Source organism: Vigna umbellata, chromosome 8 (genome assembly GCF_029865625.1).
Source record: "Vigna umbellata cultivar VRB3 chromosome 8, Vumbellata_1.0, whole genome shotgun sequence".
NCBI lineage: Eukaryota > Viridiplantae > Streptophyta > Magnoliopsida > Fabales > Fabaceae > Vigna > Vigna umbellata.
In genome coordinates this window covers 32,473,359-32,490,370 of record NC_142172.1, presented here as the reverse complement: position 1 = coordinate 32,490,370, position 17,012 = coordinate 32,473,359, and the positions used below count along the sequence as shown (strand labels likewise).

General features: G+C 33.4%; 4 protein-coding genes and 1 pseudogene across 4 annotated transcripts; 3 read left to right on the top strand and 2 right to left on the bottom strand.

Moving 5' to 3' along the window:
* Positions 1-382: 382 nt before the first annotated feature.
* Positions 383-1,865, top strand: LOC148194492 (galactinol synthase 2-like). Its single transcript, XM_088097457.1, has 4 exons — positions 383-803; positions 899-1,219; positions 1,302-1,436; positions 1,523-1,865. The coding sequence occupies exons 1-4, from the start codon at positions 471-473 to the stop codon at positions 1,718-1,720; spliced, it is 987 nt and encodes a 328-aa protein (XP_087953583.1). The 5' UTR covers positions 383-470; the 3' UTR covers positions 1,721-1,865.
* Positions 1,866-2,504: 639 nt separating this feature from the next.
* Positions 2,505-5,119, top strand: LOC148194491 (ABC transporter I family member 20-like). Its single transcript, XM_088097836.1, has 7 exons — positions 2,505-2,893; positions 2,983-3,116; positions 3,335-3,454; positions 3,946-4,041; positions 4,126-4,278; positions 4,360-4,437; positions 4,680-5,119. The coding sequence occupies exons 1-7, from the start codon at positions 2,713-2,715 to the stop codon at positions 4,917-4,919; spliced, it is 1,002 nt and encodes a 333-aa protein (XP_087953962.1). The 5' UTR covers positions 2,505-2,712; the 3' UTR covers positions 4,920-5,119.
* Positions 5,120-6,267: 1,148 nt separating this feature from the next.
* LOC148194490 (ADP-ribosylation factor-like) lies at positions 6,268-9,653 on the bottom strand. Its single transcript, XM_088097837.1, has 7 exons — positions 9,495-9,653; positions 8,784-8,941; positions 8,530-8,600; positions 7,314-7,433; positions 6,751-6,869; positions 6,561-6,642; positions 6,268-6,478 (listed from the first exon to the last, which is right to left on the bottom strand). Exons 2-7 carry the CDS (start codon positions 8,929-8,931, stop codon positions 6,473-6,475), a joined length of 546 nt encoding a protein of 181 aa, XP_087953963.1. The 5' UTR covers positions 8,932-8,941; positions 9,495-9,653; the 3' UTR covers positions 6,268-6,472.
* A 1,114-nt stretch (positions 9,654-10,767) lies between these two features.
* On the bottom strand, positions 10,768-12,937 carry LOC124826338 (WAT1-related protein At1g09380-like). Its single transcript, XM_047299147.2, has 7 exons — positions 12,652-12,937; positions 12,500-12,562; positions 12,191-12,307; positions 11,830-12,082; positions 11,563-11,721; positions 11,324-11,475; positions 10,768-11,219 (listed from the first exon to the last, which is right to left on the bottom strand). Exons 1-7 carry the CDS (start codon positions 12,912-12,914, stop codon positions 10,991-10,993), a joined length of 1,236 nt encoding a protein of 411 aa, XP_047155103.2. The 5' UTR covers positions 12,915-12,937; the 3' UTR covers positions 10,768-10,990.
* A 2,723-nt stretch (positions 12,938-15,660) lies between these two features.
* On the top strand, positions 15,661-17,012 carry LOC148194489 (V-type proton ATPase subunit D pseudogene; annotated as a pseudogene).

Here is a 17,012-nt window from a genome sequence, read left to right as displayed (position 1 = left end):
ATTCTATTGATCAGCTAATAAAGCACCCATTTTACTATCATTATTTTCCTATATTATCCATTTTTATCAAGGATTTATCATAATTACACCTAACAGTAATTAATAACACCAATAATTCATCCTGAAAGTGTGCTAGAATACTCTAATGTTATAAAAGTACACTAAAGGGATAATGTGAATTGATTGATAATTTCTTTAATTGATTAACCGGAAAAAAGACCATTTCTAACCGCGTGATCAGTGGAATAATAAATTAATTAATCAATGAAAGATATCACTGTGAGATTCCAGAACGATCTCCTAACCGTTGGATTAATGACGTAGTTAATGACTATAGTACCCTTCGGAGATCTATATAAAGAATTGTGCAACTCCCGATCAACACAGCAACAAACCAAGATCTTCTTTGCAACTTTGCAGTGTCCTGTCTAAAAATATCCTTCAAGCAAGTAAAACTACTCACTGAGACCATGGCCCCTGTCATGACCACCGTGGAAGCCAATCTCACCAAAGCAGAAGCTAAATCCGTCGGAGGTGTTGACCGTGCCTACGTGACCTTCCTTGCCGGAAACGGTGACTATGTAAAAGGTGTGGTTGGGTTGGCGAAAGGTCTGAGAAAGGTGAAGAGCATGTACCCTCTGGTGGTAGCAATGCTACCGGATGTTCCCGAAGAGCATCGCAACATTCTCATCAACCAAGGCTGCATTGTTAGAGAGATTGAGCCCGTGTACCCTCCAGAAAACCAAACCCAGTTTGCCATGGCATATTATGTCATCAACTACTCCAAGCTAAGAATTTGGGAGGTAAACACACAACTATAATTCATCTTTTAATTTTTGTTCTTTTTTCCATTTTCTTATAGTATTAATGTGTTTTTTTTTTCTGCCAAATGTTCCAGTTTGTGGAATACTCGAAGATGATTTACCTAGATGGTGATATCCAAGTGTTTGACAACATCGACCACTTGTTCGACTTGGCTGACAACTACTTCTATGCGGTGAAGGACTGTTTCTGTGAAGCCACCTGGGCCCACACTCCGCAGTATGGGATCGGGTACTGCCAGCAGTGCCCCGACAAGGTTCAGTGGCCCACCAACCTTGGGCCAAAGCCTCCTCTCTATTTCAACGCTGGGATGTTTGTTTACCAGCCCAATCTGGCTACCTACAAGGACCTTCTTCAAAAAGTTCAAGTCACCAAGCCCACTTCCTTTGCTGAACAAGTACTAATTGCTGATACAACAAACATGTTAGTATGAAATTAGCTTATGACAGAAACTTATGATTTTGTTTATTGTGTTGCAGGATTTTCTGAACATGTACTTCAAGGATAAGTATAAGCCAATTTCCAATATGTACAATCTTGTGCTGGCCATGTTATGGCGTCACCCTGAGAATGTTGAGCTTGAAAAAGTTAAAGTGGTTCACTACTGTGCTGCGGTGAGTGTTGAATTCTGAATGAAATGAAAATGGAATGTAGAATAGTGATATAATATTTATTTATTTTGGTTGCATTGGTGTGACAGGGATCAAAACCTTGGAGGTACAGTGGAAAAGAGGAGAATATGCAGAGAGAAGATATAAAGATGTTAGTGAAGAAGTGGTGGGATATATATGAGGATGAGACTTTGGATTATAACTATTCACTCAATGCAGAAAGGTTCACTGAGGCGCTTTTAGAGGGTGGCGAACTCAATTACGTTCCTGCTCCATCTGCTGCTTAAAGTGTTTTTGCTTCCATATACTATATTTAAGACTTGTAGATCATTAAGTTTTATGGATTTGTAGTTGAGAGGACCCTTTTTTTGTGTCCTTTTTCATATATTTTTTTTTCAACTATTATAACCAGATTGGTGTGATAGGATTTTACATTACATGATTCACATACTTTTCTTTGTATACACTACTTATTCCGTTGGTGTGTGAAAAAAGAAAATTCCGATTCAATTTTACTACTGAATAATAATTAATCCTTGAATTTTATTACATAAGGTGAAACATTCTTTGAAAAATATGATCTAATATTATATTAGTTTTAAAACCTCGTAATTTAATGATAAAATTATTCTATAAACATATCAATAAGATGTAATTGTGTGTAACTATAAAAATTTTTAGAAGTAGGAGTGCTCTATAACTATACAATCATCATAGAACATATAATAAGATATAATTCTTTATTTTCTTTTAAAGGAACAATATTTTTCTTAAAGAATGCCTCTGTGCTGTCAGAAAATGTATAAAATAATGAAAAGATTAATAAATCCTGAAAACATCAAATAAAATTGTAAATCTCAATCACTTATTATCAAGTTAGGTATTGAATATACATTAACATAATTCCTCAAATAATATTTTTCAAGTTTTGATTAATATAACTGTCAAAGTATTTTTAAATTTTAAAAAAAATAAATTATTTAAGAATTAATCTTATAGTGTTTTGACAAAGGTTACTAAAAAGAAGCTAAGTAGATCCACCGTTTTCATTAAAAGACAATATATGAGTTTTCAGAGTTTTCCATTTTTGATGGTCCTTTGGGTTGGTGGCGGAGGCCAACGCGAGTGTCTGAGAAGAAGCCACGCAACTCCTTTTCCTTTCCCTCAAAGCCACCAAACCCCACTTCATGAATCAATTTATTCGCCAATCAAAAGCTCACAAGAATAAGCAGAAGCAGAGACACTCAGATACGTTTCGCTGTTAAAAGTTCAAATCAAAATGGCCGGTGATGGGACCCATTCAGATTCAAAAGCTGCAACAATTGTCATTAAAGATCTCAAATTTACATACCCCGGCATCGACGGCCACGCGCCGCCGGGTTCCTCACCGCTTATTCAAAACTTCTCTCTCACTCTCGGTTCCGGCGACCGCTGCCTTCTCGTCGGTTCCAACGGCGCCGGTACTCTCTCTCTCTCTTTGAATCTTGGAATATGCGATTGGCCCTTTTTTTGTATTCAATTGTAAGTTTATTGGTTTTGCGATTTATAGGGAAAACCACGATCCTGAAGATACTAGGAGGGAAGCACTTGGTGGAACCTGACATGGTTCGCGTGCTTGGAAGATCAGCTTTTCACGACACCACTTTGGTGTCTTCTGGTGATCTCTGTTATCTCGGTGGCGAGGTTCGTTCCTGTTTTCATTTTACTTTTACCTTTCAACTCTACTGCTTCTGTTTATGTAACTAATAACTAATGTTCATTTTGGTTATTACAAACTAGTTATATGCCCAACTCCCCAGTTAAACTTTAGGACTGTCGGAAATTGGTATTGCGATCTGCATTTTTATTTTATTTCTTGTGTCTCTGGAACTTTTTTAATTGTTTGAAATTGATTCCATCAGTGGAGGCGAGATGTTGCTTTTGCGGGTTTTGATGTGCCAATACAGATGGACGTTTCTGCTGAAAAAATGATATTTGGTGTGGCTGGGATTGATCCTCAAAGAAGGGCGGAGCTCATCAAGGTTGGATGAATCTTTTCCTATTATTTCCTCCTTTTTCCATTGCTTTATTTATTGATTATGTTTTAACTACTTGTTCATTTCTGCATGTGGTTTCTATTAACTTATGTCGTTCATGTTGATAAAATATAAGTAACTCATCGTGGTGGAAAACATAAGAACCTAAATGTGTTCTATATGGTACCTGATTCTATATCCATCAATTTAATATTTGATTCCATGAAGACTGAGCTTGGTACTTGACTAGGGTCTGTTTATTGATAAACTAAGATTAGCTTATACTTAGTTAATCTGTAGAAATTCTTCCATACTAGTTTTTCCAAAAGATGATTTTTTATTGCATTAGCTAATTTAAGCTTATGGATAAACTTTCATTTTTCTCTTCTTTTAGTGTTTATGCAGATATTTATCGGAATATGTCTAAAACCAAGTTGTTACTTTCTCTTCATGTTCATGTTTTTTGTTATATATAGTTTTACTGTTCAACTGGGTAGGTATTGGACATTGATCTTTCCTGGAGATTGCATAAAGTATCTGACGGTCAAAGAAGAAGAGTACAGATTTGTATGGGTCTTCTCAAACCGTTCAAGGTATGTTAATCTTGTGCTTGATCTGTCAAAAAGTCAGTTTAGCCTCATTACACATATGTACAAGCTTGTTCCTTGTTTATATAGGTTCTTCTTCTTGATGAGATAACTGTTGACCTTGATGTTCTAGCAAGAGCTGACCTTCTTAGATTTCTAAGAAAGGAATGTGAAGAGAGGGGTGCCACCATTATCTATGCAACACATATATTTGACGGTCTTGAGGATTGGCCTACACATATTGTACGTTTGGGCTATTTCTGAACTCTTTTTGTGTCAGTTTTAGCATAAGCTCTACACCATTCTTAATGTTCTTTTTATCAGGTGTATGTAGCCCATGGAAAGCTGCAACTAGCAATGCCTATGGACAAAGTCAAAGAAATTAGCAAATTGTCACTAATGGTTAGTGTTCTTGTACATAATCTTAAGACTTGAATGAGTTATTGATCGATTATTTATTTGTTGCCCGTAGTGCGAGCCTATGCCAAAGAAAATAACAATTCGGCCATTATAAAACTTGTCAAGACCCCAAACATGGATAACTCAACATGTTATTGATATGTGTGCTACTGTTAGATTGTAACGCGAAGTAATGTGCTGTGTGTCTTGAGTATATGCAAAAGTAATTGGTGTTGAATATGCAGAGAACAGTAGAAAGTTGGCTGCGGAAGGAACGAGATGAAGATAGAAGGAAAAGAAAAGAAAGAAAAGCAGCTGGGCTTCCTGAATTTGGAAAGAAAATTGAGGGAAGCCGTGTAACAGGGGATCCTGCACGTGCTGCAATTCGAGCAACTAATAATGGGTGGGCAGCAGGACGATTAAATTCCACCGTTGCTGGTGAGGAAAACTTCATCCTCAGCTCTAATCGAGTACTGAGGCAGTAGATAAATTTCAAATGCAATCAACTTCTGAACAAAATTTCTTCTTCAGTGCCTTATGGCATATATGATGAGTTGTTGTTATATAGGAAGCATAACATGTGAGGTAATAATATATATGTCTAATGTGGCCTTAGTATTTGCAAAATTGTGCTCGATATATGAGAATAAAGAAAATAGCCTCGTGAAATTCTCGTTACCATTAATTTCCTGTTCTTTTCATTAAGTTGGAGTCTTTGACTGTAAATCCAAATATCAGAGAATTCCACTTCCACGAAAAATAAGCTTTTACAAACAAAGAATATGTAATTCTCCACATACCTTGTTTATAAAAGATAACAAAGAAGGAAACGCTTTATTTATCCTACGAATTAAAATACGCTAGCAATATAACGTTGCACTTTAAATCGTATATCCGTTCCCCATGTCTTCAATTGAATCTTGTGATGTCTGTGAAAGACATATGGGGTTCCCAATTTCTACGTAACATAGACTTTGCTATGCATTGCAACTGAACCACTACGCAAAGAGTATCAAGGTGAGTCAACCACACTCATCATCCTAGGAGCTAAATATAATGACTAACACAATTTATTTTTTGAGTAAAATATTCTATAAATAAGTTTCACTCTTCACATATTAATAAATTAGTAAACTAATTTACTAAATAATATTTTACATTTTAATTTATTTTATATATTTATTATAATACAATTAAAATAAATTAATTTAACTCATTATTTTATAAAAATATAAACAAAATATTCATCTATTTTAATAAACATTATTACGAAGACAATAGTTAATAGTTAAAAATTAAAGTATCAATCACTTAACAGATAAATAAATTAAATATTCAAATTATTTAAATATTGTTATACAATGTTCTAATATTTAAAAATATCAAATTATTAATCTACATAATTAGAAATAATAAATAATTATGATAAAAAATCATAAAAAATTAATGAAAAATTATTGTTTAACAGTCAACTAAGTCAATCCACCTTCACTCAACTTGAATCCATTTAATCTCCTAGTTAAGTGAATTATGTCTAATTAGATTCACAATCAAAAATCCTAAATTTTTTCCGGTTCAAATTCGTAGTGAGCAAAATATTAACTATTAGAACCTATTTTTCCAACCCTAGGCTCATGACTCAAGTAATTTAATTTCTTTTGAAAAAAAGAAAAACAGTACCACTATTGAAAAGTACCAACGTTACTGCATAATCAAAATCATATAACGAGTATAACCAGTACATTGTACCTCGGAACAACTAGCAGTCGCGGCTTAAAATGGGTGAGATTATTGACTCATGCAGAATTCTAAGAAAAGCATGATCACTGCATGTATAGTTTGTAATTCATTAATATTATTAATTGTTTAGAAATTCTACAGGAACAAATAAGATTGCTATGATAATATAGTATCAAAAACCTAAATAAAGACAAAAAGAACTTAATAAGTAGTTGAAAAAGACTTTAAACATCAACCGATCAACTTCAAAATATAATCGTAAAGCCGAGCAAGATAGCAGCGTTCCCCAAAAATGTCCCTAAGCCTGATCCAGAAAAGTAAACAGAAATCAACTACAGTTATACAGCTCAAGCATCGAACGCAAGAGATGAAGAATCTAAACCTACCTTGTTAGCTATATTGTTGGAGAGCCAGTCCAGACCTTCATAGAGCCCTTCCCCAGAGGTGGCACATGTGCTCTGGATATACCTGTGATGAACAAGAAAAACAAAACACCCAACACCAAAATCCAATTATCATAAGTAATCGATAAAGATGGCAGCATGCGGCATACATAACAGAGATGCATTTGAATACCAGTGGCGTTGACGAAGAGAATGAAGACCAAGCTTGTCTGTGATTTCTGCAGCATTCATAGCATTTGGAAGATCTTGTTTGTTGGCAAATACAAGGAGAACTGCATCTCTCAACTCATCCTATCAATTAACCAAGTAGACAACTAAATTTTCTACCACAATGTAAATCTTAAATGCAGCAGTTTCACTATCAACACTCGGTCAATCGAGAAAGGCTAAAACCAGAAGATTATCAATAAAAAGAGTATAACTAATGCCATCATGTATGTAGTTGACAGAATAAGAGAAGTATCAAAATTAAAATCCAATATTATTTAAAACAACTGAACATGCAAGACATTTCAATCACGGTGATGCCGTCCATATTAATTTACACTCATCTTGCTCTTACTTTAATCCATTTACCTCATAACTAAGGCCATGTATGTAGTTGACAGAGTAAGAGAAGTATAAAAATTAAAGTCCAAAATTATTTAAAACAACTGAAAATGCAAGACATTTCGATCACGGTGATGCCGTCCATATTAATTTACACTCATCTTGCTCTTATTTTAATCCATTTACCTCATTCAGCATCCGGTGGAGCTCATCTCTAGCTTCAACAACACGGTCACGATCATTGCTGTCCACAACAAAGATAAGTCCCTGAGTGTTTTGGAAGTAGTGTCTCCATAAAGGACGAATCTGTGAGAGCACCGCACAAAAGACCATTAATGTTAACATGCAAGGATCAAGATGAAGGCAAGAAAAATTTAGAAGCTAACCTAAAAGACCTTGTATCGTATGTACTGTAATAACGGTGCAAAAGCCATAGAAACCATCCAAAACATTTTCAAAAGTAAACAGGAACACGGTAGAAATTTTGCTACCACACGCGAGTACAAAAATTTTAGTCAATCTAAAGCACATAATAGAATATATATTTGGTAAATACTTTCAAAGCAAGAAAAATGGACAAATGAAGAACGTTCTTAACAAAAATGCATAGAAAAGTACTGGGAAGATAGACTACTCGACACAGACTGTCTATAGGTAAATGCAACTCTTCAATGAACACCAATATATATGTTTGACATCTAAACTGTAAGTCACAATGTGTTCAGGAAAAACTTGTAAACATCGATGGCTCAATACTAGTTTATGTTTGTGTTGTGTGTTAATGAGAGAAACTCCGCTAGGCACAGGACCATCAATAAGCATATTTTCATCAAAACCTATAAATTTCAAGCAGCAAATCTAGAATAAATTGTGAAAGATAGCATATGTCTACAAATAAGGAAACATAAAGCCTTGTATATGTTCATTGGCAGTGGTGGAGCATCTTTAGGGAGAGGGGTGGCAGTTGCGCCCTAATTTTTTTTATCTTTCTTGTATTGGTTATAAATCTTCTATCACAATCAAAGCTCGAAGCTTTTTCACCACAACTACATAGAAGCCTTCATTAAGCTCCTGTCCCCATCAAACTTTTGGGTGATTTTCTGAAATGCTCCATCACTGTTTACATGAATTCTATTTAATTATTTTTAAGAGGTAAGTCACAGCACAACGCTATAATTTTCCCTAATATGGTTCAAATAAAACTTGTAACGAGATTTATGTAGTTTACGTTGATCGTCAAAAAGTATGTTTAACAAAGAAAGAAGTAGTTACTGCCACATGTTCACATCTGTTGTCTAAGGTTCAGAGTGCTTTATCAACAAAGAAAAGGAACAGGACAAAAATAATAAACGATTCCTCCAAAACCTTAACAGATCTTAATACAAATATGCAAGCAACGGACCTTGTCTTGGCCACCCACATCCCATACAGTAAAGCTAATATTTTTATACTCCACAGTCTCCACATTAAATCCTGTATAACAACAAACATCAGCATCAATTGGCAATTCCTTTTTCAACAAACAAAAGATGTACACAAGAGAAGTTGGATGGTAAGTTTGGATCAGATCATAAAAGCACTAGAACTTCTAAAACTAAGGAGAATCGCAACATAAGCAAAAACTGAAGCATGTAAAAGACAAATTCAGGAGAATACCAATTGTGGGAATGGTTGTCACAATCTCTCCCAGCTTGAGCTTGTACAATATGGTTGTCTTACCAGCAGCGTCGAGACCTACCATGAGAATACGCATCTCTTTCTTTGCAAAGAGCCGGCTAAAAAGCTTGGTGAAAGACAACCCCATCTTGCTTCAACTGGATGCAGATATTCATGGGAAGGTACATGTCAACAAAATCAGATAGTCGCAGTCAAAACTCATATTTTAAGAATCAATGTACATGAGAACCATTAACCTTAATTTTCCAAATTCAGACAGAAATACGAAAAAAAAAATACTACACGCAAGTGATATCCCATCAATTTTTGAAAACTGGAGAGGTGGTGTCAAGTGTTAATTTATTTCGCGAAATCTATCAAAAAATTAGAATAACATAATTCGGTGCAAGGTAAGATGAACAGTCTGTTAAACACAAATACGAAAGAAAGTTTTGAAATGAAATTATTCGATTTCTTCATCGAACATCATAAGACAGGAAATGTGAAAGCCAAGATCTCCGTAATTGAGAAAAACCTGCTTGATTTTATAATTGAAAATGAGAAACTTTTTTACTTGCAACAGATCTGCTATCATAACACGTAACGAGATGGCAAGGATTTCAATCCAGAACTTGAACAAAAGGTAATCAGATCTAGAGCAAGCGAGAGGCAAAAATGAATCAATCACAGTCCAAAAGAGAAGAATCTTACAGAGAGATGACTTTGTAGAAGAAGAAGAGGCAGATAATTGAGACGATTAGAGAAATGGAGAGGGTAGATCCAAGAAGAAGCTCCCTCCAAATCGAATCCAGACGGTGGTGGTGAAGGGAACGATGCTTCTTACGTTTAATATTATTGAGTTATTTTAGTACCAAAAATTATTATTTAATATAATAAAAGAGAAATACTATTCTATATTTAATACCCTAGTTAATTATGCATGGTCGTATACGATTAGATTCTAGTACATTTTAATTAAATTTATTTCATGTAAATATAAATCTTAAAATTCATTCATCAAACGATATATGTCAACAAAATATTTATAATGTGTTCGTAATAGAGTATTTAAAAGAAAATTTATGTATATAAAATATTTTAAAACAAGCTTATATTAATATAAAGTATTTAAATGTTTTATGATAAAATATTCTATTTAGATTAGAAATAAAAAAATGTTAAATTCATGAGATTGATTAAAGTAATTTGATTATTTAATACCATAGAATTAAAAAACTTTTTATTGTCTCTTGATTGACTTTCTTTTATAATACAATTGTCCTCTTTTATTACTGCTATCGTTGTGTGAACCTAAAAATTGATACCATTTGTGTGAACGAGAATAAAAGAATCAATATTTAAAGACATGACTACAAAGTTTTATGTTAAAAACGACTTCAGACTAAAAGAATGAAGTTGGTAGTTATTTACATAGAACAAATTGTAATAATGTGATAGCTATAAAGTTTATTGGTAGAGTTTTTGTTTTCATTCATAGTCCAAATCTTTTATATTAACATTTATAGCTATAAGTTTCTCGATATGATTAACTTTTAGGTTAAATATGATTTTTACCTCAAGCTATTTAAAAAGAAAAAGTATATTATATATGTCCTATAAACTAAACTAATATATATTTCTGTATTTTATGTAAAATGATGTAAACCGACATTAGGAGGAGACCGGTTCCTTATATAACAAACAAAATTTATAATACAATCTTTATGTGTTGTTTATTGAAAAAATATTTCACGTTATTTTTATAAAGTGTAAGATGAAATATATATATATATATATATATATATATATATATATATATATATATATATATATATATAATAACTTTGATTTCAGGTTATGATTCTTGCTTGTTTTAAGAAAAATTCTAATGAAGGGAAATTTTGAAGTAAGGATGCCGTTTATTAATAAAAGCAAAAAGAATTATGAATGAGCACGAGGAAACTAATAATGATAGACGAGGAGCGATAGGAATAGAAGAAAGTTTATATGGAATTCTTCTACTTTAAAACTCATATGATCTATAGTAACTTGTACAATCATCTTTCCTAAATGTGAAAGAGACCTTCGACCTTGTTGTTAGATAAAGGTAATAAATTGAAATGTGTAGGAGCAATTTTCGATCTAGACTTTCAAATGCGACATTTCAAACTGCACTATAATATAGAAACGTCTTTGTCTTCATGCACCTAATCTGCGTCGAATCCTCTGCCTGTCACCTTCCCTTTCCTTTTATCATCTTCTTCATGATGCTTTCCGTTACCGTTGAAAGGATTATAGGGTTCCAATTCCAGGTCTTTCACATCATCCTCCATTGCCTCCGTTATCTCATCAACACCGTCATTCTCATCCACATCTTTGTTTTTTCCCAACAACACAAAATACAGCCCAAACACTATCACCAGAGACCCTATCGCACTGAACATGACCAAAAACCTTTGATTAGGAACAAAGAAATCAAATTGAAGAACCCAAAATGTTCAATTTTTATTGAGTTTTATTGAAGTCCATGAATTTCGTACGTGCCAATGTATATTTTTTCGTGCAGTAGTGCCCAGCTAACAACAGCAATGATGACAAGCTGCAAAGGGGAGAACACAGACGCATAGAGAGGACCTTTCTTCTCGATAGACCACGAGAGGAGCGAATAGGTTAGCCCAGTTGAAATAATTCCCTTGAAACCGACATTGTAAAATGCAATAATTAGCGAAATGAATAACCCAATTCATCATAGAAAATGGAAACTATATAATATATATACCGCATAAAGTGCAGAGGTAAGTCTTATTGTACTGTACAGTGACCAAGCTGAGGCCTCGTGTTCGACAGACAAGGCAATGACCAAACACTGAATGCTTGCCATCAAACACATGTAGAAACTGCTGGTAAAAGGAACTGGGTAGCTCCTGCTTATGTTTGCCTGAACAAACAAACAAAACAAGTGTATGTGTATGTACTTAATTTAGGAGCTTTTTTTAAGATGTAGTGTTTGTTTAGTTTAACGTAACTTAGTTTATATGATCCTTACTTGAATTATGAACCATACTGCCCAAAGAAGAGCGCTACAAATTACAGTAACAGGACCCAGAAGCAAGTTTGTTTCACCGCGAGAGGAGGCTCCTCCTTCCATTTTCTCAGCATATTTCCATTGAATTTTTGATTCACCTAGACCAAGGAGTTTTCCATGGTAAAATGATAGAACCACTGCTCCACCCACACTAAGGATTGTCCCAAACACCTTCGCTACCCCAGCCTTTGTCTTGATCCTCAAACACTCTTGTCTGCTCATAAAAACATAATCTTAATCAATTACAACATGAATTTGTGCACTGCAAAGAAAATATTGGGGTGGTTGCTTCTGTTTGTTTGCTTGCTTGCATGATAGTTACCCGAAGAGAACTGCAAGAACGAAAGTGAATGCTGGGAGCAAGTTGTTTAGTGCACATGCAATTGTAGGGGTTGAATATTTAAGACCCAAGAAATATAGTATCTGATTTCCTGTAATTCTGCATTCGAGGTCAAACTAATAATTACTAAACAATTAGAATGGGTGAAACACTAAATCAGTAAACAAAATAAGAGATTTTGTATCGATTAGAAATACAATGATGGTTGTAACTTGTACGTTATATAGCATAAGAAGAAAGTGCAAGTTGAAGACGTTAAAAGGTAGCAGCAACAGACCAGATTAAACTTACCCTGTTAAGGAAGCTAATAATATCTGGAACGCAATTCGCTTTGTCATTGGGGGAGCCGTATTCCTATTGAAAGCAAACAAAAATAATAGGTGTTAATGTGAAAGTAAAAGTGTTTAAGGGAGGTAATTAGTGTATGATATAATGTGTATTACCGTTCAAAGCAATAAGCAAAAGGAGCTAAGGAGAAAGTGGCAAAAATTTGACGATAAGCAACAAGGACAAGAGGGTGCATGCCAGATTGTATTGCAAGCTTTGAGGAAATATTCATTCCTGCATAACTCAATTGTACAACAATCATGGCCAAGAGTGGAATAACGCTACCACCCATTCTCTCTTCAAAGGTTCTTCTTGGGAATTTGGCCAGAGTTTTTTCAAAGGATGAGAAATGAAATGTTCCAGAGTATGAGATATACATGTCTCTCTATTCAAATATATACACAAGAAACACCAACAAGTATAGGATATCGTGGATAGCATTAGCGTAAGTGTGGAGTTTCTGTAATATAAAAGGAGAATAATATGTTAACACAGATTTTTTTTATAACATTTTCAATAACAAATAAATAATAAACTAGTAAGAAAATAATGTGTGTTGTATTAAAATATTGTAAAAAAAATCGTGTTAAAATATATTTTTTCAATATAAAAAGTGAAATAAGAAAGTAAACACTGCCAAATTACTTACGCAAACTAACGTTCTTAACAAACTGTAATACGGTAAGCAAATGCATGGCTTGTGAAATCGAATTGTAGCTATATCAACTTCTTATCTATTTCAAGTATATGCGAAATATTACTTTTACAACTTTTATTTTAACACGTGCAATCTTTCTTTTACTTTTACTTTTAGCACAATCTCAATGCACCTAAGGAAAACGTTTGGTACGTATCTCTCTGGTGTTACTTTTGGCGTAAATAGCTTGTTGTAAACGTGCTTATACCGACAATACTATAACGTTTCAGTTTTACTCAAACTTTGATAAAAGTAATTATTATTTATTTTTTATGTTTAAAACAATTGAATCTTTTAAAAGCTAAAATTTAACTCTCCTTTTTTTTCCAGCATTATTAAGCGTATTGTTATGGTGCATAATTTTTGTCTTTCTCAACTTATGTTTTCACTCAAACAAACTTTTTAATTTTTAATTTTTAATTTTATTTATTTCTTTTTTATTTCAATTGAATTAACCAAATTATATGGATTGTGCTTATGATCAACGATTTTCTTTCATCTTTATGGATGACGTATTGTAAGTTACACCCACAAAACACCAGTACAAGGTGGGTCTTTACTAAAGCTAAAGCTTAAATATGTTTCCTATTCTTTCTCTTGTTGTTTACCATAAGATGGTCAATGTTACCTTCATACTTGGAGAGTTTTTACTTTTCTTTTTTTTAATATGTTGTAAGATTTTCAATAATTGAAGCCTAAAAGTAATTAAAATATATGTATTATGTGACCTTTTGTGTTTTACCCACTCAAATTATCATTGAAAAGTTATTGATTATACAAAATAATATAACATGCAACTTAAAAGTGGAGTATGTATACCCTTTAAATACATCAATCCCTTCCCCCAACATTTTCAAATCTTCAATTAGTGGGCTTAAATAAAAATCAATGTCATTTTCTTATTGTCGTAGACCAAAAACCATTAAAGATAACATCACATATTTACGTTTCATGGACAACTATGGAGGTAAGTTGTAGATCACTAGCATGACAAACCATGTACTATGTTTATTACTCAAGTCACCATATGAGTTCATGTTATTGACTATAATCAGCTCGATACCTTAAATGACCATACTTTTTAAGTTCATTTGCATGTTATCTAATAAGTTTTTTATCTTTTACATTAACAAATAATCTTTTAAACCTCATAATTATAGGAAGATATCATAACACCTTTGGTAGAACACCCTTCCTAACATCATATTCAAAGTCACCATCTTTTTTCTTGTATCTTGATAATCCACAATGTGGACATTAATGTAACTTTTCAAATTCCTTCATATACAACACATAATCGTTCATACATGCATGAATCTTTTTGCCTCCATACCCATCGAGCACAATTTCTTCTTTGCATCATAATTATATTTTACCATCATAATTAGACTCTTCTAATCAATATGTGGAATGATTTGTGTCATGTTTTTTACTATCTAGTGATTGTATGAACAACTTATCTAATCTCTATTATTGAACTTGTCTAATCACTGTTGACAAACTTTTTAATATTTTTTGTTATACTCATCTAATTAATGTATAGGCAAACTCATCTATTATGTATTGTTAAACTCATCTAATGATTTTATTTATATTCGTCTAATTAATGTATGGACATACTCGTCAAGTATATATTGCTAAACTCATCTAATAATTTTTATTATGTTTGTTTAGCGTGTTGCTAGGCTTGTATAATTAATGTACGTATTTTTGAACTCATCTAATAACAATATAAATACATTAGTGATATATTTAAAACAATTAATTTGTTAATTTTACCTTTCATTTTGGTCTTACTAAAGTCTTAAGTCTACATTTTCAACTTAAAAAATAATAAAAAGTAAATACAAAGAATATAAAACAAAATATATATAATATCAAAAGGTGTAATTTTTTTATTATAAATATATAACTTAAACCATTGAAATGAACGGTTAACTACAATGTTTTAGTTTACTCATTTACAAATATAATTATTTAAAACCTTATTATCAATTTTTATGTACATATGATTAATACTAATCTTTTTATTAAATAATTTCATTTTAACTTTTACATACAAAAATTATGAAAAATATTAAAAAAAATATTTGTATTATAATTTAATATAAAAAAATAAATGTAATTTTTTGTTGAAAATTTTTTTAAGACAAAATTATCACATGAGAATTTTTGTGTAACACTCTAAATTTTTATTATTATCAATATATATATATATATATATATATATATATATATATATATATATATATATATAATATAATAAATAATAAGTTTAAATACTTACTTGATCTCCATATCAAGAAATAAATTTTTGTTTGATCTCACTATTAAGAAGTTAATTTTTGTTTAATAATCAGTTTTTCTTATGAAAGTTAACCGGGTAGAAATAACGTTAATTTGACACTTAACTGGTTGCAATTTTTTTCTCACCTTTTTCTCTTTCTTCTGTTTCTCTCACCATCGAGTAAAAGCAGAAAGTGATGCGCTGAAGAAGAAGAAGAAGAGCGATGCGCTCACGGTGCAGTTCCGTCAGATCCTGAAGAAGATTGTCACCGCGAAGGAGTCCATGGGCGACATCACGAAAACCTCGTCGTTCGCGCTCACCGAGGCCAAGTACGTCGCCGGCGACAATATCAAACACGTGGTCCTCGAGAATGTCCGGGAAGCCTCCCTCCGCGTCCGCTTGCGCCAGGAAAATGTCGCCGGTGTCAAGCTCCCCAAGTTCGAGTACACCTCCGACGCTGACGCCAACAAGAACGACCTCACCGGACTGGCGCGGGGCGGCCAGCAGGTGCAGCACTGTCGTGCCGCCTACATCAAGGCCATCGAGGTTCTCGTCGAGCTCGCCTCGCTTCAGACCTCGTTCCTCACTCTCGATGAGGTTATCAAGACCACGAATCGTAGGGTTAACGCTCAGGAGAATGTGGTGAAGCCGCGGTTGGAGAATACGATTAGTTACATCAAGGGGGAGTTGGATGAGCTCGAGAGGGAAGATTTCTTCAGGCTGAAGAAGATTCAGGGGTATAAGAAGAGGGAGATTGAGAAGCAGATGTTGTTGAAGAAGGTTGAGTCTAATTTACCTCTGCACAAAGCGGTTTCTTACAATTCCTCTCATTTGTTGGCTGTGGGTGACAAAGATGAGGATATTATCTTCTAAATGTAGTTCTATCCGCTGCTGCTTCTGCTGGGTGAGAAGGTCTTTAGTATATGTTTATTTATTTCTTTCTTCATTAATTCGAGACGTCATCGTTTTAAAGTATGGTTCTTATCATCATTCGATCTTATGGAAGCTTTTGAACTTGCTGTGAGTAGCTATAATTTCGTTTCGAAATATATTACACCACGCAGATGCTGGTGACATAATCAACATCAAGCTTGGAGATATTATTCTAGCATATGCTCGGCTTCTTGAATGTGATCCTTTGGAAATTGATCAAGCGGGTTGTTTTTTATTATTATTTTCATATATCTATGTTATAGTATTTGTTCTTTGAATTCTCCACATGCGTAATTGGTCAATTATCCTCTTTTTCCTTTGTGCTTTTCAGTCCGCACTTACAGGTGAATCACTTCCAGTGACAAAGGGTCCTCGTGATGGAGTATACTCTGGTTCAACATGCAAACAGGGAGAGATTGAAGCTGTGGTTTGCTACTGTTGTGAGTAGCTTTTGTAACGGTGAGAAAAATAGAAAAAAAAAAAAAAGAAAGAAAAGGTGTCAAGAAGATGAGAGGAGAGAGAAAAAGAGTTTAACTATTTAAGCGTGAAGTTAACGCTCT